General features: G+C 41.5%; 1 protein-coding gene across 1 annotated transcript in view; it reads left to right on the forward strand.

Moving 5' to 3' along the window:
* FBLN2 (fibulin 2) overlaps nucleotides 1–21,481 on the forward strand; it is a 116,135-nt gene that overhangs the window by 19,785 nt on the left and 74,869 nt on the right. Inside the window, exons 4-5 of the mRNA XM_029597505.1 lie at nucleotides 10,910–11,096; nucleotides 13,620–13,826. Of these exons, the coding sequence (XP_029453365.1) occupies nucleotides 10,910–11,096; nucleotides 13,620–13,826 (394 nt within the window). The remainder of the gene's footprint in view (nucleotides 1–10,909; nucleotides 11,097–13,619; nucleotides 13,827–21,481) is intronic.

Consider the following 21,481-nt stretch of genomic DNA (forward strand, 5'->3'; position numbering starts at 1 on the left):
CCTTAAGCCCTAATTTTCAGAAGCCCAGGCACATACATTTCGGGGGTTACGTGCGTGGCCGGGCCCTGCGTGTCCCGCACGCATCTTCCAAAGGGCCCCGGCCACGCGCGTAACTCCTGATATGCACGGAAGTGCTGGGCCTCAAGAAAGGGGCAGGCTGGGGAGCTGGGTCTTCCAGGACAGCACCTTCAGCCGTTGTCCCGTGGAAGCACACGCTGGCAGCCGGCCGGCGCGTGGAGGCTACTGCTGCTCCAAAGGAGCAGTAAGGTAACTTACAAAACAAATGTAATAGCTAGGAAGGGGTTAGGGGTCAGGGAGGAGAGGAGAGGAGAAAAGGTAGTAAAGTTAGATAAGGGTATAGAGATGTTCTCTTCCAGTCCGTTCCAATATCCGCACGCACATGCACATCGGATTTTAACATCTGTGCACACATGTATGGGCGGCCTTCGATTCGTGCACTTAGGGGGAGGGATTTTAAAAAGCAAAGTGCAGTGATGCCAGTAGGGCTACCCCAGTTCCCTCCCGGTCTGATCCCTATACCCTATCTAACTTTCCTACCTTTTCTCCTCTCCTCTCCTCTTCCTCCCCGACCCCTAACTATTAGATTTTTTTTTTTTTGTAAGTTACCTTACTGCAGACTGTTACAACATTATACCCTTCAAGTGCCCAGCTACATTTGCACCCACAACAGATTGGGGATAAAACAATGCATTCACATTTGAACAAGCCAATAAACATCTGTTGTTTCCTCCTCTCAACACCCACCTGGTAATTTCTCCTTTTTAAATAAACCTGGCTAAAAGTGCACAGACTCTGATGGGAAACATTTTAAGGACAATCTGTCTGGGTAAATACCCAATTTTCAGCCAGTGCAATCAACCCACTCTGAAAATTGTACTCTTAGACTCACAATTTATAGTTTATGTAAATAGCTGACATCAAAACGTCTGAGCCTAGCTGAGCATATTTAGAAAAATGAGATTCCTCTTACAAGTAAAGACAGAGCTCTTTGCTGCTGTTTCTTGGTTATAAATCTTGTTGGTGATGACACTGTGGTTTCTGATGTTCAGCAGATTTTCCAGCATGAACCCGAAATGAAGCTTTCAGAAGCTATTAGATACAGAGATAGACAGAGTCAGTACTCAAATGCAGTTTCCCCATTGTTTCCATCAGAAAGTTATTAATTCTTTCATAGGTGCATAACTGCACATTAGGAAAATTTCTATGGCAAATGTGATTTCCAAAGTAAATATTTACTTGGTAGTATTTGTCAAATAATAGTTTGATTAGTTATTCCATATAATGTGCAGTGCTGAAAATATTTTTACCAGCAAATCTTTCTCTAATGTGCATTTTTTAAAAATGTAATTCTGGAGGTCCAAATTCAGAGTCATTTAGGGCTGGATTTTCTAAACTATCGTGGTTCTGTGAATTTGACGGTGGCGGGGGGGGGGGGGGGGGGGGGCAAAGCGGGAAGTGGGCCTGCGAAAGCTGGCAGTGATCGCACCACCGTGGTGTTATCGCTGCCGGCTTTCCAAACCAATAGCACCACCGTGAAAGGTGGTGCTATTGGGCGCGTTACTGGTAGAGATATGGGGCCTTACCTTTTCGCCATCAGTGATGTCTTCACCGTGTCTGCCCCGGTGCCGCCCTAACTCCTCCCCTTCTGGTGATAACTCCGCCCCGACTCTACCCCGACCTAGCTATCGCACGCGAAAAGTCCCTTTTCGCGTGCGAAAGCTATAGAAAATGACCCCCTTAGCCAGATAACTCACAAGTTATCCTCTAATGCCAACTTTTGAATATTTCCCCTACTTTAGCTGTATATCTCATTATGTAGCGAAAATGTAGCTGGATAACTTAGGGGTATTCCGGGGTCATTTCTGGGAAGAGTTAGATTAGCCGTCTAAGTTAACCGGCTAATAGTTAGTTGGATAACCTATCCAGCTAATTCTGGTTGTGCTACAGAGCTGCCCTAAAGTAGCAGCTCCACTACTGAATATCTCTCCAAAGTTAGCCAGGTAAATTTATCTAGCTAATGCTGCAATCCAGCCAGTGACTGAATGTGGATCTCTTGGTGTGTTTTTTTAATCTAAATTTATACAGTAACATTACTGAATGCACAGATCAACTAATTTGTTCTTTTATTAAGAGAAAAAAAAGGAGGAATATGGCATTGTTTAAACAAAAAAAGTCATCAATTGGCTTATATCATCCTTACAATTCCTCCTATATCCTATTAATCAAGCATAATATATATTTTCTTCATTTCAGCATTGTTCTCCATTTATACATTTCATTATTCAGCTTATGTTTTTATGCTTTTAAATCCTGTAGATTGGGTGTAAGTAGACCTAAGTAAACTTCTTCAAAATAGGTTTATCAAGCAATTCAGCAAATCGGATTAACAAACTGTATTGAAAAAATCTGCAGCAGGTTAAAAAAAATTCTTTGGATTTTCCAAAACTTTGCTTCAAATTTTGTCAATTTTTCAATCTTGCTTTGGATATTTGACACATCTTTGAATTTCTCCCCAAATCTGAAAAATTCTATCAAACTTGTGTAACCCCTGGGCTGAGGACCTCACTGAGGAGTCCATGGATAACCTCTGAATTCAAGGCCTTCTACTGTTCAAACTTTCTTTACAGACATCAAGTCACTCTGAGTTCAGAATTTCCGTTGGGGGATGGGGAGATTATTCTCCAAGGCCCTGACATTAACACAATGTTGTGTTCCATGCCTGCGGCCGTCTGTGGGCGCGCCCCCCTACCTGATCACGGTGGCGACCCGCCACGGCAAGCACCTGGAAGAGAGCCGGTCCGGTACGTTGTTCCCGTGCAGCGGTGTGGGCCCCCGAGTTGACCGCTGTGCTGGGAGCCGTCCCTGCTCCCTCTTCGCGGCGTCAGGTAGCTTCCCCCGCGGGTCGAGAATTCAAGATGGCCGCCACCATCTTAGGTGCGAGGCCGTGCCTCCTCACCAGAATTAAAGGGACCTAAGCCTTTTAATTATTCACAGCTGCTGCCAATGATCCAGAGCAGAGGAAGTACAAAAGGAGGCTTCCTCTGCTCATTCCTTGACTTGGCAACTTTTGGGTTAGTCAGGTCTGCTTGCTTCGGTGAGTTCTTCTATGTTGGATCCTTGTTCTTGTCTTGACTTGGTGCTCCTGGTTCCTGACTTCGGATCGGCTAGCGGTGATTCCTGGTGTGTGACTTCGGATTGACAAGCGGTGATTCTCTGGTGTGTGACTTCGGACTGGCAAGTGGTGATCCCTCGGTGTGTGACCTCGGACTGGTAAGCGTTGACCCTCTGGCACTTGACCTTGGACTTCTTCTTGACCATCGTCTCCAAGGGCCCACCTAAGTCCCAGCGGCCCGGGTCCCTAAGGGCTCCCCCGGGGGGACCGCGGGCTTCCAGGGGTGAAGCTCCAGTCAGCCCTTCCACCGAATGCTCGACTTCTTGACCTCTCAAAGGTCCACCTAAGTCCCAGTGGTCCGGGTCCCTACGGGCTCCTCCTGGGGGGACCACAGGCTACCAGTGGCGAAGACACAGTTCCTCTCCTCGACATCACAATTCTTCGTCTGCCTCCACAGTCGCCTCTGTCTCCAGTGCCGAGGGTCAGCTGGTCACGTCTTCTTTTTCTGCCTTTGCCACCTGATGGGAGAACCTATGGATCTTCCTCCTAAGGTATTCCATCCTCCTCTCGGCCCAAGGGTTCACAAGCCTGAGCATAACACACAGTGTTTACATACCACAGTAATAATCAATGCTGGAAGCTGATTGTGGGTTTCAACTTAATTTTACTAATAATTCAATGAAAGTTTATAAAAGTGTTCCTTGTTCAATATTGTCCATTTACACTGTTGGTTTTTTGTCCAATAAATCTGTGACTTTATAATTTAAGTTAATTTGTTAGAACATAAGAACATAAGAAATTGCCATGCTGGGTCAGACCAAGGGTCCATCAAGTCCAGCATCCTGTTTCCAACAAAACCAGGCCACAAGAACCTGGCAATTACCCAAACACTAAGAAGATCCCATGCTACCGATGCAATTAATAGCAGTGGCTATTCCCTAAGTAAAATTGATTAATAGCCATTAATGGACTTCTCCTCCAAGAACTTATCCAAACCTTTTTTGAACCCAACTACACTAACTGCACTAACCACATCCTCTGGCAACAAATTCCAGAGCTTTATTGTGCGTTGAGTGAAAAAGAATTTTCTCCGATTAGTCTTAAATGTGCTACTTTCTAACTTCATGGAATGCCCCCTAGTCCTTCTATTATTTGAAAGTGAAAATAACCGAGTCACATCTACTCATTCAAGACCTCTCAAGACCTTAAAGAGCTCTATCATATCCCCCCTCAGCCATCTCTTCTACAAGCTGAACAGCCCTAACCTCTTCAGCCTTTCCTCATAGGGAAGCTGTTCCATCCCCTTTATCATTTTGGTTGCCCTTCTCTGTACCTTCTCCATTGCAACTATATCTTTTTTGAGATGCGGCGACCAGAATTGTACACAGTATTCAAGGTGTGGTCTCACCATGGAGCGATATAGAGGCATTATGACATTTTCCATTCTATTAACCATTCCCTTCCTAATAGGGATGAGAATCGGGCTTTGGACGATTGTAAAATATCATCGATATTTTCAAAATCGTCAGAAATCGGGGGCTCCCCCGAAACGATAGGAAAACCCCACGATATTGATCGTGGGGGTTTTATCATTTTGGGGGAGGGCAGGAAAAACGGCACACAAAAATAACCCCTAAACCCACCCCGACCCTTTAAAACTAATCCCTTTGCTTCCCCCACCCTCCCGACCCCCCCCAAAAAATTTTACAGGTACCTGGTGGTCCAGTGGGGGTCCCGGGAGCGATCTCCCATTCCCAGGCCATCGGCTGCCACTAATCAAAATGGCGCCGATGGCCTTTGCCCTTACCATGTGACAGGGTATCCATGCCATTGGCCGGCCCCTGTCACATGGTAGGAGCACTGGATGGCCTGCGCCATTTTTAAAGATGGCGCCGGCCATCCACTGCTCCCTCCATGTGACAGGAGCCGGCCAATGGCACGGATACCCTGTCACATGGTAAGGGCAAAGGCCATCGGCGCCATTTTGATTAGTGGCAGCCGATGGCTGGGAGCGGGAGATCGCTCCCGGGACCCCCACTGGACCACCAGCTCCCTGTAAATGTTTTTTTGGGGGTCGGGAGGGTGGGGGAAGCAAAGGGATTAGTTTTAAAGGGTCGGGGTGGGCTTTTTGTTTATCAGCTCGGGCGCAGCCGATAAACAAAACTGCGATCGGGCCCGATGAAAAAAACCCCACAAGTGAATCGGAACCGGAATCCGAACCGATTCCGGTTCCGATTCACATCTCTACTTCCTAATGATTCCTGACATTCTATTTGCTTTTTTGACTGCTGCAGCACACTGAGCCAACGATTTTAAAGTATTATCCACTATGATTCCTAGATCTTTTTCCTGGGTGGTAGCTCCTAATATTGAACCTAACATCGTGTAACTACAGCAAGGGTTATTTTTCCCTATATGCAACACCTTGCACTTGTTCACATTAAATTTCATCTGCCATTTTGATGCCCAATCTTCAAGTCTTGCTAGGTCCTCCTGTAATGTATCACAGTCTGCTTGTGATTTAACTACTCTGAATAATTTTGTATCATCCGCAAATTTTATAACCTCACTCGTCGTATTCCTTTCCAGATCATTTATATATAAATTGAAAAGTACCGGTCCAAGTACAGATCCCTGAGGCACTCCACTGTTTACCCTTTTCCACTGAGAAAATTGACCATTTAATCCTACTCTCTGTTTCCTGACTTTTAACCAGCTTGTAATCCACAAAAGGACATCGCCTCCTATCCAATGACTTTTTAGTTTTTGTAGAAGCCTCTCATGAGGGACTTTGTCAAACGCCTTCTGAAAATCCAAATACACTACATCTATCGGTTCACCTTTATCCACATGCTTATTAACCCCTTCAAAAAAATGAAGCAGATTTGTTAGGCAAGACGTCCCTTGGGTAGATCCATGTTGACTATGGGCCTCATTTTCCAAGCACTTTACCGCGTGCGATAAATTCGCAAATCACGTTAACAGCTGTTAACACGATTTGCGAATGCAAATTAGTAATTTGGTATTCAGGGGGCAGAGTTGGGGCGGCGCAGCTGCTATCACGGCTAATAACTACAACCCTCAAATGTGCATTATGGACTGCGCTACAGAACAGAATTATCACACAGAGAGAGAGAGAGAGAGAGAGAGAGAGAGAGAGAGAGAGAGAGAGAGAGAGAGAGAGAGAGAGAGAGAGAGAGAGAGAGAGCGAGAGAGAGAGAGCGCCTTACTATAGTGCCTATGCCCTAGACAGGTATTTTAACCCCTATGGGAGGGCCACCTACTAACTCGGGGTGGGGATTAGGTATCAGCGTCGGGGGTTGGGGGCCACTTTCGCATTGCACATGAGACCTACGGAAAGAACAGTGGTCTCTAGTGAAGATTTGCTGGCCGTCAGAGTGAGGAAACTCACTCCAAGAGGAGATTTGGGCAACGTTCTCTCCACCTAACTTGCTGGACACTCTACCTGGGCAACAACAAGCTAGGTGGAGAGAACGTTGCCCAAATCTCCTCTTGGAGTGAGCGTCCTCACTCCGTCGGCCAGCAAATCTGCACTAGAGACCACTGTTCTGTCCGTAGGTCTCATGTGGAATGCGAAAGTGGCCCCCAACCCCCGACGCCGATACCTAATCCCCACCCCGAGTTAGTAGGTGGCCCTCCCATAGGGGTTAAAATACCTGTCTAGGGCATAGGCTCTCTCTCTCTCTCTCTCTTCCCCCCCCCCCCCCCCCCCGGAGCCTGAAACAGGCTGTCTGGGACTATTGTGGCCCGTGATGATTGAAGTGCAAAAACCGGCAAATATCGTGCACTGTGATGAAACACCGAAAGAATCATCGCACACTGGGAAAACATCGCGTGCGGTGCTAATGTTTTCGCGAATGGCAAAAGCATCGCCGCACGCGATGTTTCCCCACTGCACGAAAGAAGCCTCATTTGCATTGGTAACGCCCCCTAATGCGTTACCAATGCGATATTGGAAAATGAGGCCCTATGTTCCATTAAATGTCTTTCTATATGCTCTACGATTTTGTTCTTGTATTATTGATCCTTTTCATTTATAGAGGTAGTGTTAAATCTCCTTCCCACAATTTGGTGAATAGGATTCTTAAATCCAATTTTGGTGTAATAACTTAAAAGTCTTAAATCTCAAACCTTTCTCCTGATGTACTGAAATCACTTCTTATTTCTTATCCATTCTCCTTACTGTCCTTGCTGGCACCTGGAGTCTATCTCCCAACTCCTCTCTTCAGTATCCAGATGATATATTAGTGGTTAATTCCAGATGGGTGCCAATGGTCCTCTCTTAATTCCTGTTCTCTTCCTCCCTGGAATGAATAGAGATTCATTCCTTCAGGGCCTTTCAAGGGCCAGTGGATCTCTTGGATTAAGAGACTCCTAAACTCCATGTAGATGTTAAACACTGAGTCCCTGGATCAACTAGTTTTCTTGTTCAAGTCTGCAGCCATTTGAAAAATGCTGCAGCAACCAAGAAATTATTGAGTCAGGTAGTAACCAGGACAGAGCTGAAGGGGGAGAAAAGGACCCATAAATAGGATGGATGACCAATCAGGGTGAAACTGCCTTTCTCCTTATGGTCTTACTATCACTCTGCTTTGCTGCTATACTCTAGACTCTACACCTTAGGGGTCTTGCTGCCATTCTGCCTTGCTGCCATCCATGCCCCTGATGCTAGATCTTGGGAGCCTTGCTACCACTTTCATTGCTGCCATACCTCTTATACTACAACTTGGTGTCTTTCTGCCATGCTACCCTACTACCATATCTCCAGTTCTACACCTCAGGGTGTTTTTGCTCCTATGGGTAGTTGTTTTGCACCTCTCATTGTGCTTTGGGATCATCATGCTACTCTTTATGCTGCTTTGTCCTCTCAATGCCCATGCTGTATTTTCCTGCCATCTTTGTGGCTTTGTTCCCTCTTAGGATGTTAATGCCACTCTTGATGCCACTTTTCCCCTCTTGTGTTGCCTTTGGGTCTCATGCCACTGTTATTGGTGTCTTCTTATAAAGCCTTGTGGTATTCTTGCCAATCTTACTACTACTTTGCTTTTCTGATGGTGTCTTGAAGAACTCTTGCCACTGCTGGTACACTTTTTCCCCTTTATGGTGCTTTAAGCTATTCATGCCTCCTTTGGTAACACTTTGCCACAGTGTTGACACCTTGGAGCTATCGTTCACCATCTGATGATGCCCATCCACCATTTTCATTGTTACCCAGGTAGAGAGTCCATCAAGCTAGGTTGAGAGAACATTGCATAAATCTCATCTTTGGGTGAGTTTCCTCACTCCGAGGATCAGCAAATGTTCAAAACAGAGCACTGTTCTGTTCATATATCTCACATTGAATGTCAAAGTGGCCCCTAACCCCTACACTAATACCTAAACCTCACCTTGAGTGGTAGAAAAGATCAAGGACAGAAAGGCTACCCATGACCATTAGACAAGGGTACTGCTAAATATGACTTGGACCTCTATGCAGGTCATGGTCATTCCCCAGCCTGTGCCTTGCTGTAGAGAAAGCTGTTGTGATTCTGTTCATGGTAGGGCCCACGAATTGCCTCAGTCACTCAAACGCCACTGAACCCGGACATCACCTACTTCAGTATGGCCCAGACACCACCAATCCATGCTGCTGCTCCCTGCGGCCTGAAACACCACTGCTCTACCCGCACCAGCCTGGCTGCCATTCCTGCTTCTTGCAGGGCCTGAAATGTGGTTGGCATTCTCCAACATGCCACACTCCCTCCTAGGTATGCATGCGCGCCTCTGCTCTCAATTTAAAGGAACCATGGCCCCTCCTGATGACATCCTTCCTGCAGCCCTATAAAAGGGCTCTTCTGACTGCTTCCTGTGCCTTTGCAAGTGTCCTCAGTTCCTCTGGTCTTCTGTTTCTTGTCTCCATTGTTGGAGGTCCTCCATGTCTTCATTCCCCTGTTGCTCATGGTCTCTCATTGTGTTCCTGGGTCCCATGTCTTTTGATTCCTGGTCAGGTCTTTGCCTTGTTCCTGAATCCAAGCCTTCATCCTGTCTAGATTATTCAGAGTCTTAGGTGCTGGTTCTAGTCTTTGGAAGTCCTTTCTTGGTTTTAAAGTCTGAGCCTGAATCTGAGATCCTGAGACTGAGTCTGAATCTCAGTTCCTGTGTCCTGTCCTCAGTCTTCAGAGTTCTTGTTCCAGCTTCTGTCTTGTTCCAGGTTTTGAGTCCAGTGCCTGTGGTGCTATTGGTGTGGTCCATGGCCAGCCCTGGGATTGTGTAAAGTGCACAGCAGTGCTGGTGCCTCCCTGAGCCTTTGTCTTGTTTCCAAGTGCTGAGCCTTTGCAAATCCTGAGCCTTCATCGGTCCTCATGCACAATCCACTCCCATGGCAGTCCGAAAGGGCTTTCGAATGGCTGGAAGGCTACCCCAGAGACCAGCATTGGTGCATGTTGGATGTCTGAGCATTCCTGTTCTGAGTCAAGAGTGTTCCAATGCCAACCCAAGTGTTCTAGTTTCCCAGTCAAGCGTCTTCCTGTTTCCAAGCAAAGAGTATTCTTGTTTCAGCCAACCTATACTCGGATGTGTTCACCCACCGTCCGCACTCACAGCAGAAGCTATATGAATATGATAATATGTTGGTCAGAAGACTTTGCTGATTGAGTGGAAGTAGAAGAGAAGCTGTAGGACTAAGAAGCCTAAGGTAAACTAGGGTTCACTGAATTTTGAAAGGTCTGTTTCATGGTAAAAACAGCAATTTGTGTACCTAAATTGGTCTTAGGTGCACAGGCTGTCCCTTTTACATGTAAATTGGACTTAGCAAATGTTTTTGGACTTATATTTGTCTTTGCGTTTTTTGGATTGTACATGTAAGTTTACCCTTGCAAAAGTCCATGCACATTAAAATAGAATTTATTTATGTTTATTTTATTTTAGATTTTTATATTTCACTTTTCACACTTTTTCAGCACTTTAAAGCAGATTACATTTTATGTATTTATTTATTTCATCATTTGTATCCCACATGATCCATTGTTCTCACTAGGTAACAATATACATATATAGAATCAACATAAAACATAAAATCCAAAAACAAAACTAAAAATAAACAAATTAAAAATGAAATAATAGAAATAAAATAAAATAAAACCAATGAGCTGCTGCAATGCAAAATCATGCAAAGCAGCTTATTAACTATGTTCATATACACGCTAGCTGTTTTTCACAAAATAGATAACTACACCAAATAGAAGCATATTTTTTGTGATTCTGTCTATAGGAAATTTATGCAAGCTTTCTACTGGACTCATTTGCATATAAGAGCTGAAAGAAACTTATACACATAAAAGTGTGACATTGCAAATTTCAATGCACCTTAATATATCAGCCTCTAAAATTTACATAAAAAAGAATAATTAAATAATACTTGTAAAATAAATTCCTCTGTATATCAATATATTTTAAGACTGCAACAAATTTTTTAAAACTTTTTACGGGACATGTTCGTATGTAAGATTTTGGATAGCAAAAAAATTATCTTTATTATCTTAACAGGCACTGAAACTGGATCTATATATCCAAGTAAATTCAAAATTTCTTTTCTTGATCATTTTTTCTTTTCCATATTTTCACATCCTACTTACTTAAATGCTTTTGAGGTAACCATAACCAAAGCATGTTGCTTGAAAAGGAATCAGTGTAGCATGCATAGACGAATAATTGGTTCTCTTTGGGGCTGGATGCAACTACATTCAAAATAATACAATTTGTGTTCTTTCTTTACAGCAATGTTGTGACTGCTGTTCTCTGGGACTGAGACTAAAACGGGAGGGACTGACTTGTGAGTCAAATCCTAACTTCGGCTATCCCTGCAGCAATGTGATATTATCTTGTTGTGAAGGAGAAGACCAACTTATTTCTCCAGAAATATTAAGAGAACCAGAGCCACGGGCAACTATAAAACCTGAGAAAGGTACACTAGATGTTTTTACTTTATGCATTTCTTAATGTTTCATCTCAAATTTGGAACATTCTGGCAAAGTTGAACAGAATTCTCAAGCTATATTTATTTATTTATCTATTTTTGTATTTGCAAATATTTGATGTTCTGCTTTTTTGACAGAGGTAGTCTCAAAGTGGATTTAAACACTTTTAATGGATAAGCAGTTACAGTATCAAATACAATAGTCAGCACTGAGTGCCATTATAATGGCAAAATTCCAGGGGTAGGGAAGCTAGGTTCTTTGCTAATGAGCAATGAGAGAGAAAGCCTGTTTGAACAGATAAGTACAAAAGCTCCAAACCTTTCATAACTTTCCTAGGTCCTTATCTAAGCAGTGATCAATATTTGCTCATTGACAGAATACTGATTCTATTCTTATGCCAACATATGAAAACAAAAAGGATATTTTACATTCCAAACAGTAATTTAAGCAGAATGTGGGAATTCTCTTTACAGATTTCTTCACAACACTCAGCCTAGTATGACCAGCTACCTTGTTTCAGCAATAAAAGATACTTGAGATAATGTAAAAATATTAATTGTACCTTCAAAATGTATGCTATACTGAATTTATTTATTTATATTTAGACATATTTATTATTAGACATATTATATTAAAAAAATCGCCCAATATGGTATGCATAATAACATGTACAATTCATAAACTGTAGTTATAACTGCTTCAAAATCCTTCTTATAATAAAGGAATGGAATTACTATCTTGGATGATAATCTCAGGGTGGATCCTACTTTCAAAAGGATTTCTTCCATTTTGTGGCTATGTCAAAATACCTTTGAAAACAGGAGCCCATATGTTCATGCCAAGATGGCATTCATTGTATACTCCAAAGAGAAGATAAAATAGAAGCCCAGAATCAGTTCACTCACCTATTCATGTAGTTTATAGTATTTATTAACAAGGAAGTACACAGTGATGAACTGATGTGTATGATAAACTGTATGCATTTGAGCCAATCATGGGCTTACATAACATCTTTAGGCCTTATATTCTAAAAGACATCTTTCATTCTGCACCTACTGGGATGAAACATCTCAGCCAGGACTAAAACCAGTAGAGCTTTGGTCTTGAGACAACAGTTTTATCAATTAGCCAAGAATAACCCCTCTAATTGGAAAACTCTGTATACTCCCTCAGCTGTAATTGTTGTCTTTCATCAGTTGAGGAGCTTGCTCACATATTCTTTGATAAACAAATGCTTGACCTCCCCCCATGAGCACACATATGCAAATTTAACATTTGCATATGTGTGCTCATGGAGTTGCAGATTGGGTCTGAACTCAAGTTAGCTTGCTAACACTGAAAATTGGAATGGATCTAGCTAACTCACTTCATCATTAAGTGTTGAAAATGCATGATAAAGAAAAGGGGCATGTTTATGGAAATTTTTAAATTACTGTGTAATAATTGAGAAAGAGAGAGACTACCTACAAGGCCCTCATAGTAGGGAAGTATTTATATCTCTATAGGAGGGCCACCTAATAGGTCGAGGTGAGGTGTTGGTGGTGGTTTAGGGTTTAGGGGCCAGTTTCGCATGTAGAGTGAGACGTACGAACAGCACAGTACACTTTAGTGAAAATTTGACATCATTTGGAGTGAGGAAAGTCTCAAAAAAGATGAAATTTCTACTATGTTCTCTCACCCTAGCCTGATGGACTCTCTACCAAGGTACCATTAAGCTAGGGTGAGATAATGTAGTACAAAATTTCATCTTTGCATTCACACCATACACTACAGTGTTTTTTGCATGCATTATGGCATTAACGCACGTTAACACGTTATCGCGTGCATTAATGCCATAACACATTTTGATGAATGATGCTGCAAGTTGGAGATCTATCTCTGCCTTGGAACTCCCCTGTCCTGTCCTCAAGCTAGCTGGATAACTTTTTGGTCTAATAAAAAGTTTTCTGGCTCTCTCAGGGCTGGGCAGTGAGATGGGATTTTCAAATCCCACCATTTGTCTGGTTAAGTCTGAAGTTACCCGGAAAAATGGTGCTGAACATAGGCCTCCAAAATTTTACTTCCAGCTATCAAATATGCTGGATTTTTTTAAATGAAAAATTTTCTTGCAATCCATATAGTATTTCAAAAAATGTAGACTTAATTAGATCTCTCCTGGATTATTTTTGTACTATTTTGTCGCTTAGAGCCTCCAAGGTTGAAAAATTAAAATGGTTTTATGCAGGTATTTAGTAGAGACGTGCATTTGGTTTTCCCAAATTAGACAATTTCAACGAAATTGTCTAATTTGGCATGGTTTGGGGGCAACGAAAACCGAAAAGAATTTTTCCAAACTTTCAGAAAAATTCTTATTTCAGATTAGTGCGCACTAAAACGAAGCCCGAAACGAAAAAAGAAACCAATGCACATCTCTAGACTGTACAGCATACCATTATGAGTTTATGCCTCTTTTTATTTTTACCATACAAAGGAATGCTCACCAGCAATTAATAATATTGGAATGTTACTAGTTTCAGAGACTGAAGAGCACAAGGAAGCCTTTTCTGTTGATAATCAAGATGACATTATTGATATATTACCGGGTGATGACGTTGATGAGTGCTTGGTCTATCCTGGGCAGCTGTGTAAACATCTTTGCATCAATACTGTGGGGAGCTATAAGTGTGGGTGTTTCCCAGGATATATACTACAAGAAGATAAGATCAGCTGCAATTCAGGTGAGAAAAAAAAGACCGGAATTGTCCAAAGAAAAGCTGTCAGAGAATCAAAAGTGTGTATTAGTTTGTTTCTTGTCTTTATCCTTTAGATAAGCTCCTTTCAGCCTTCATCAATTTTATGGAGCCCGTCATTCTTGGGTGCCCAGTAAATACCATGAGTATGTGAATAGATAGATAAATAAATAAAATCATTTTGTGTGATATGGTGCTGACCACTGCAAAGCTTCAGATTTCTATGGAACTTGGGGACATCTGCAGACAGCTGCATGATATTATAAAGTAATGACGTTGCTCGTGGTTCCTTCACACATGTACATGGACTGTTTTGGAATTTTCAGTTTCGATAGTTTGCTTTATATCTGTTTTGCTGCTGAATCAATTGCATTTGGGTGCTGCACTGTAGACCTGATCCCTTTGGTGTAGAATAATGAGCAAAACAGCAGAGTGGTACAAATGAAAATAAATAAATAACCATTAAATAGAAAGGCATTCTAAAATCTAAATTAAAAGCTATAAAATACAAATGTTAAAAATAGCAGCAAGATATTTATTGAATATTAAAAAATAAATCCCCACCATTTATGTACAGTACTACATCAACTCACCAATTTTCTGGAAGACAATGAGATCTTATATTCCCATCAGTTTGGTTTTCGTCGATCTATGATAACAGAACTTTTATTAGTGTCTCTGATCGACACTATCAAATGGGAACTTGACAATGGCCAACAATTTCTTTTGGTCTCCCTGGACATATCATCAGTCTTTGGCACCATAGATCACGAAATCTTGCTATTCCGTCTTCGTGAGTGTGGCATTTCCAGCAATGTTTTAGGCTGGTTTTCTTCTTATCTTAATAATCTCTCCCAACAAGTGAAATTTAACCATCAACTATCCACAGTTCATCACCTAAATTCCAGTGTTCCTCAAGGCTCTACCTTGTCGGCCATGCTATTCAATGTATATCTAGCTCCTATTATAAAACATTTTGCTAGTATCACTGATGGGTACAAAATCTATGCCAATGATATCCCGTTTGTCATTAAACTACATCCTACTTGGAAGGATACCATAGACCATCTGCAAATCTGTATGTCCTCAATAAAACAATGGCTGCATCAAAATAAATTTCATTAAACACTGTTAAAACTGAACTTTTGCTCATTCATAGGCCTCATTCCATTTCTCAACAGGACTCAGTTTCTTTTGATAACTTCACTTTTTCACTGAATTCTCCCATTAAAAGTCTGGGTGCTTTTTGGATGCAATGATGTCATTCCAACCTTAAATTAAATCAATCAGAGCCGGTTTCTATAAACTATGTTTATTGGCCGATTTATGTCACCTGTTACACAACCATGATTTCCATACTACTGTACATGCAATTATCTTCCCCCATGTCGACTACTGAAACAGATTATTGTTAGGTCTTCCTAATAGTTCCTTTACACTCTATAACTCCTTCTCAATTCTGCTATAAGACTTGTTTCTGGTTCCAGTTGATTTGATCATGTCACACCAATTCTGGCTAAAATGAAGTGGCTGCCGATTAGCGAGCATATTCGGTATAAAATTGCAATGACTACCTTTAAATTGTTATGCACAGTAGGGATGTGCAGCAGGGACAGATTCGTCCCATTGGTATTCGTATTTGTCGGGACCCAAATCCATTGCATCCATTCTCGGGGGACCCCGATCCGTTCATTAGTTACATATGTATTCGTTTCCCAAAAAAAACCCCCTATCCCAACCCTTTAAATTTAATTTACTACAACCCCCCACCCTCCTTACCCCCCAAGACTTGCCAAAAGTCCCTGGTGGTCCAGCGGGAGCCCTGGAGCGATCTCCTGCATTCGGGCCATCGGCTGCCAGTATTAAAAATGGCGCCGATAGCCTTTGCCCTTACTATGTCACAGGGGCTACCGGTGCCATTGGTCGGCCCCTGTGACATAGTAAGGGCAAAGGCTAGCGGCGCCATTTTGAATACTGGCAGCCGATGGCCCGAGTGAAGGAGATCACTCCAGGACACCCGCTGACCACCAGGGACTTGGGGGGGGGGGGGGGTCAGGAGGGTGAGGGTTTATTTGTTAGTGATACATTGTATTCTTGGGGGTTTGCCATACATTTCGTGACCCCCACGAATACAACAAATATGGCATATATGTTGCGGATTGCAATACGTTGCAAACGAATGCACATCCCTAATGCACAGACTCTTGCTCTTGGTCGAATGCCCTGTTAAGGATTTATAAGCCTTCTCATGAATTAAGATCTTCACAATGAGGTTTATTAGACGTTCCCTTCATATGTCATGCTCGCATTGCCACAACTAGAGAAACAGCATTCTCTGTAGTGGCGTGTACCTTATGGAACTTGTTACCTTCAGAACTTTGCCTCCAAGATAATGTAAAAAAATTCAGACTCCTTTTAAAGGGCTTTTTATCACAGCAGGCTTTCTGTTGACTTTTTGTTGACTTTGTTTTATTTTGGTTTTTCTGAAATCATTGTCTACATTATATTTTTTATTGTTACTGCTGAGTTATTAACTTGTTTCTTCGCCTCCAAGATAATGTAAAAAAATTCAGACTCTTTTTAAAGGACTTTTTATTACAGCAGGCTTTCTGTTGACTTTTTGTTGACTATGTTTTATTTTGGTTTTTCTGAAATCATTGTCTACTTTATATTTTTTATTGTTACTGCTGAGTTATTAACTTTGATTATGTATGTTTTTTTTATTGTAAATCACTTAGGCCTTTATGTGTTAGGCAATTAATACATTTTAAATAAATACTAAATACTAAAATGTATTAAATATAAAAATATATTATATTATGTATTTATATTTGATATATATTTTTTATGATTTATTGTGGTTACTTTGCTTCTCACGTCTTGCATAGTAAAATAAGCGGCAAGATTGATGAACCAGTTGTCACCTCTGTTACTTGTCAAAAGTGTTGGAAATATAGGGCCAGATTTTCAAAAGGTTACGCGTGCCGGGCCTATTTTCAAAAGGCCCAGTGGAGAGTATAAAACCCCAGGATGCGCGTAAGTCCCAGGGTTTGCAAAAGGGGCGGGGCAGGGCGTACCAGAGGCAGGGCAGGGCGGGGTCAGCTGCTCCAGGCACAGCGGCCATTTGCCGCCGTGTCAGAGAATGCGTGCCGGCAATCGGCCGGCGCGCACAACTTGCCTCTGCCCTAAAAGGTACAACACTAATTTTAGGGGGGTTAGAGTAGGACTGGGGGGGAAGGTTAGGGGAAGGAGTGGGAAGGTCAGGTTAGGGGGAAAGAAATTTCCTTGGAGCAGCCTGGGAGGGAATGGGGGAAGGCTGTGTGGCTTGGCGCACACAAGGTGCACAATAGTGCAACCCCTTGCATGCGCTGACCCCGGGATTTTATAACTTGCTCTCGCCTGCACATGCAAGTTATAAAATTGGGTGTACATGTGTGTGCGCCGGGTAGTGTGCGCACATGTTCACCCGCGCGCATGTTATAAAATCTACCCCATATTATTTTGATGAAATAATATTTTCTTTCAGGAGTCTATGGTCTTCAGTTTGTATCTGTCTGGAGGGCAGTGCTACTACATATTGACAGCACCTAGGCAAGCATTGCATGTAACACAAAGATTGTAAACAAAACATTAGGAAACTCTTGAATAGGAAAGAATCAAGGTGTTTAAATATGCATCACTTTTTCCTATCTACTATAGGAATGCATTTTACCAAAAACCAAACTGATAGAAAATCTGCTGGAAAAGTAAAAACCCAACAATGAAGATTTCATGAATCTGTAACCAGTGACATATAACATGCGCGCGGCATACATGTGAGCATGCTACCCGGCGCATGCACATGTACACCCGATTTTATAACTTGCGCACGCAGGCACGCACAAGTTATAAAATCAGGGGTGGCGCACGCAATGGGGTGCACAATTGTGCATCTTGCGTGCGCTGAGCCGTGCTGCCTTCCCCCATTCCTTCCAAGGCTGCTCTGAAATCGGAGCGGCCTGTGAGGGAACTTCCCTTCCCCCTAACCTGACCTTCCCACCCCTTCCCCTAACCTTTCCCCCCCTAGCTCTACTCTAACCCCCCTCAAAATATTTCTTTTACCTTTTGCGCCTGCCTCTGGGCTGGCGCAAGTTGCGCGCACTGGCCAACTGCCGGCGCGCGATCCCCGGCACAGCAGCAAATATGGCCACTGTGCCGGGAACCTGACCCCGTCTCTGTCCCGCCCACAGACCGCTCCGTGTTTGACTTCTAGAGCAAATAGAATTAAATTTTAAAAGGGCCAGGCGGGCATCCATGTGCGTGCGATTCTTGGTGCACGAATATGGACGCATCATTTTTATAACATTTGCATGTCACGTACGCATGTTATAAAATCCAATACCCACATGTGTCAGTATAAAATTGTGTGCACCTGCCTAAAAGCTTGGTTTAAAAATTGCACCCCCAACCTAGGTAAGTAAAAGTGTGGGTGCTATAAACAATAAAAGGTGTGGGGTTAGTTTGGGGGAGGGAAAGCACAGGCAGGGATTTCATTTTGAAGTGCCTGCCTTCTATTGGCTTGAACTTTCAAAGGGAAACTCTGTAGGCAGTTTCTTTTGAGCTTATAGTCCTCTTTATGGAAAAAAATGTTAGCTATATTGTTGAGAACTAAAAATTTACATATGTCAACAAGTAGTATTAAGCTGTAAAATGTTACTATAGAAATCTGCACCACTTGCTCTTTTATTCTGAATAGTTTATGATGGAATACTCACTGAAATAATCTTTCTTTCTGCACTGGTTGCACAGTGGAATATGCAGTGGTGCACAGCTTTTGTACTGCAGGACTATTCAAGAGGTCTGTTGTACATATGGATCAAATTCTCCAACAAAGCAAAGCTGGAAGGTTCATGATCTGCTTGTGCTTTTTCGTCCTTTCCTTTCAGCATGATACATGAAGAACAGACGTGATTGGAGCTGATAATTTTTATCCAGCCCAGACACATGTTATTGCTTCCTGAATGTTCATTTTAATTGAAATAGTTGAACCTAAGCCCATAGCTTAAAATGTAAAATTACCTAATACAGTGGAAGTTTTGAGAAAAAAGCCTATTGTACTGTAATTGTTGTGATGTCTAGCATTCTCAGCTGGCGAGACACCAAGTTTAATCAGTATAGTCAAAATCTTTGTTTAGTTGCAAAACATACAAGTACTTTTTACTTAGCTATTTCTTAATTGCTTAATAAGAGAAAGGTATGTTGTCATCCAAGAACATTTTTCCCAACTTGACTCCAAGTTATATGAGGGCTTTGTTTTTTTTTCTTATTTTCACTGCAATGAGCTGTAGTCTTTGTAGGTTATGATATGTTTTAAAGGCCCAGGAAAAATTAGATGTAAAATACATGACACCTCGTAAGCCTCTTTGTCTTCTTCTAAAATACTCTATTTTTCTCCAGGACTAATATGTCTATTAGTCCTGGAGAAAATCCAAGTAGGGCATATTTATAAAATTGACTATCATATCACACTTCAGGCCCTTCTATTATTAAAATATTTGTAGATAAGTTTTTCATCATTAGCTATTTACTGAATGTATATAAGTTTATACAGCAACTTCACTACCAGCTAATCTTTTAACTAGAGATAGAGAAGCCTATGTGAAATCAATGTTATCCAGAAGAAGCAAGTCTCTTATAGTTGAGGTTAAGTCTTATCCAGCCCCTGTGATTTAACTTTTATGATCCTATGTAATTTTTATGAACAGAGAGGTCAAGATCTTATCTTTCATTCCAGGCCAATCATTTAATGCTTTATGAACTTTGGTAATGTTTCTGGGGTAGAAGGTTAATGTAATCTCCCACCCATAAATGTCAGAACTGGGTCAAAGCTTGAACCAGTCCTTTTTTTAAAGCAGATCTTTTACTTGACTCTGATAAGCCTTGACAGTTTGGGTCAGCTGTGAAAGAGACCATTACCAAAGCAAAGCCATGTTCATAATCAGAGTCTGCACTAGCAGGTATAGTGATTGGTTTAGTCCTATATGTATCCAAACTACTTGCCCTTTACTTTAATTCTCAGTTTTAATTGCATTTTAGTTTATCTCAACACTCACTTTTATTATATTCTTAAGCTTGAAATGCACCTCGTGTCTGACCAGGTAAAATATGCAATTCTTAAAATGCTGAGGTGTATAATCTTATTAGACCATCATTTATTTATTTATTTAAAAATATTTATAGCCCACAGATCAGAAATCTTGTTCTCGGTGTGGTATATTTATAATAAAAGTGTCATAAATAAAACAAGCATAGTACAGAAAAGACATGCCACATCTCCAAATCCAAATACAGTGCACGAAAATCACTGGTTAACCTCTTCTCAATATGCAGCACTGAAATCAATAGATATGAAGGAAATGTCAATTCAAACAGGAGAGATTTTGCTTTCTTTTGAAAAGTCATATAGTATTGCTAATAATCAGATTTCAATAGGAAGAGAATTACATAAAACAGGAGCAGCTCCCCTAATGCTTAAGTGTGAGTCTCCATCAGCTGAACTGCTTTTGTAGAGGGTATTGTTAGTATCATTGCTTCTTGTGATCTTAACATATGCACGGGGGAGCAAATAGATATAGCAGAATGGATATGATCAGGCATAGTATTATGTAGAGCTTTAAAGACTAGTGTTAGAATCTTAAATTTTTCTCTCCAGCCAATTGGGAATCAGTGAGGATTACAGAGCTCCAGACAGATTTGTTCACAATAGGAAGTAGTACCTGTGATTCATTGGGTCACAGTATTCTGTACAAGCTGAAGAAGTTTAAATAAATATTTGAGGAGTCCTAAATAAAGTGAGTTGCAGTATTCTAATTGTGATAACATGCAAACTTGATTAACTGTTTGAAAATAGGTTTTAGTGCTCTCAGCATTTTAAGTTTATAAAAAGCTGTTTGAACCTGGGTTTTTAGAAAAAGATTTGAATTCAGATAAACACTAAGATATTTTATTACTGAATGAATCGGAATTGAAATATCATCTATCTGAAAAGAAGTGGGAAATTTACTTATTGATCAACAGTTGATCCAAAGAGCATGGTACATCAAGTAATGTTAAACTGCACTACAGTGTAAATCAATATAATATCACATTACAAGTAATGCAGTGCAGTATAGTATTAAAGAAATATAACACAACATTGGCAAACTATCCTGGCATCCCATAAGATGGGATGATCTGGCTTTTACCAGATAATGCCAATATATCATATACTATACAAATAGGAACAGATTTATCCCTGCTTGAGATGCAGAAGCATTTCCAAAGAAATGTATTTCATATCCCAAGTTTGAAAAGTGCTAACAAGAAATCAATCCTAGCAGAGATGTGCTGAATCAGTGAAGAGCAGATTGTTTGGGTGTGAACCTCCCTGAGTGATTCCCACTGCTCTCTTTATATGCTGTGGTCTACAACTGCAAGTGTGTAATCTGTTGGCTTTTCTCTTTTCTGTGGTGTGTCTTGTCATTGTACTATTGGCTGTGGCTTGTATTTTCTCTAGTGTATGTTGGAATAAATAAACATTAACAGAAAAAATGCTGCCAAGAGCCCCCATGGATTTCTACAATCCTAATCAAGCTCTTTTTACAAGGGGTTTAAAGCCAATCCTT

The sequence above is a fragment of the Rhinatrema bivittatum genome, chromosome 4, assembly GCF_901001135.1.
Source record: "Rhinatrema bivittatum chromosome 4, aRhiBiv1.1, whole genome shotgun sequence".
Classification (NCBI taxonomy): Eukaryota; Metazoa; Chordata; class Amphibia; order Gymnophiona; family Rhinatrematidae; genus Rhinatrema; species Rhinatrema bivittatum.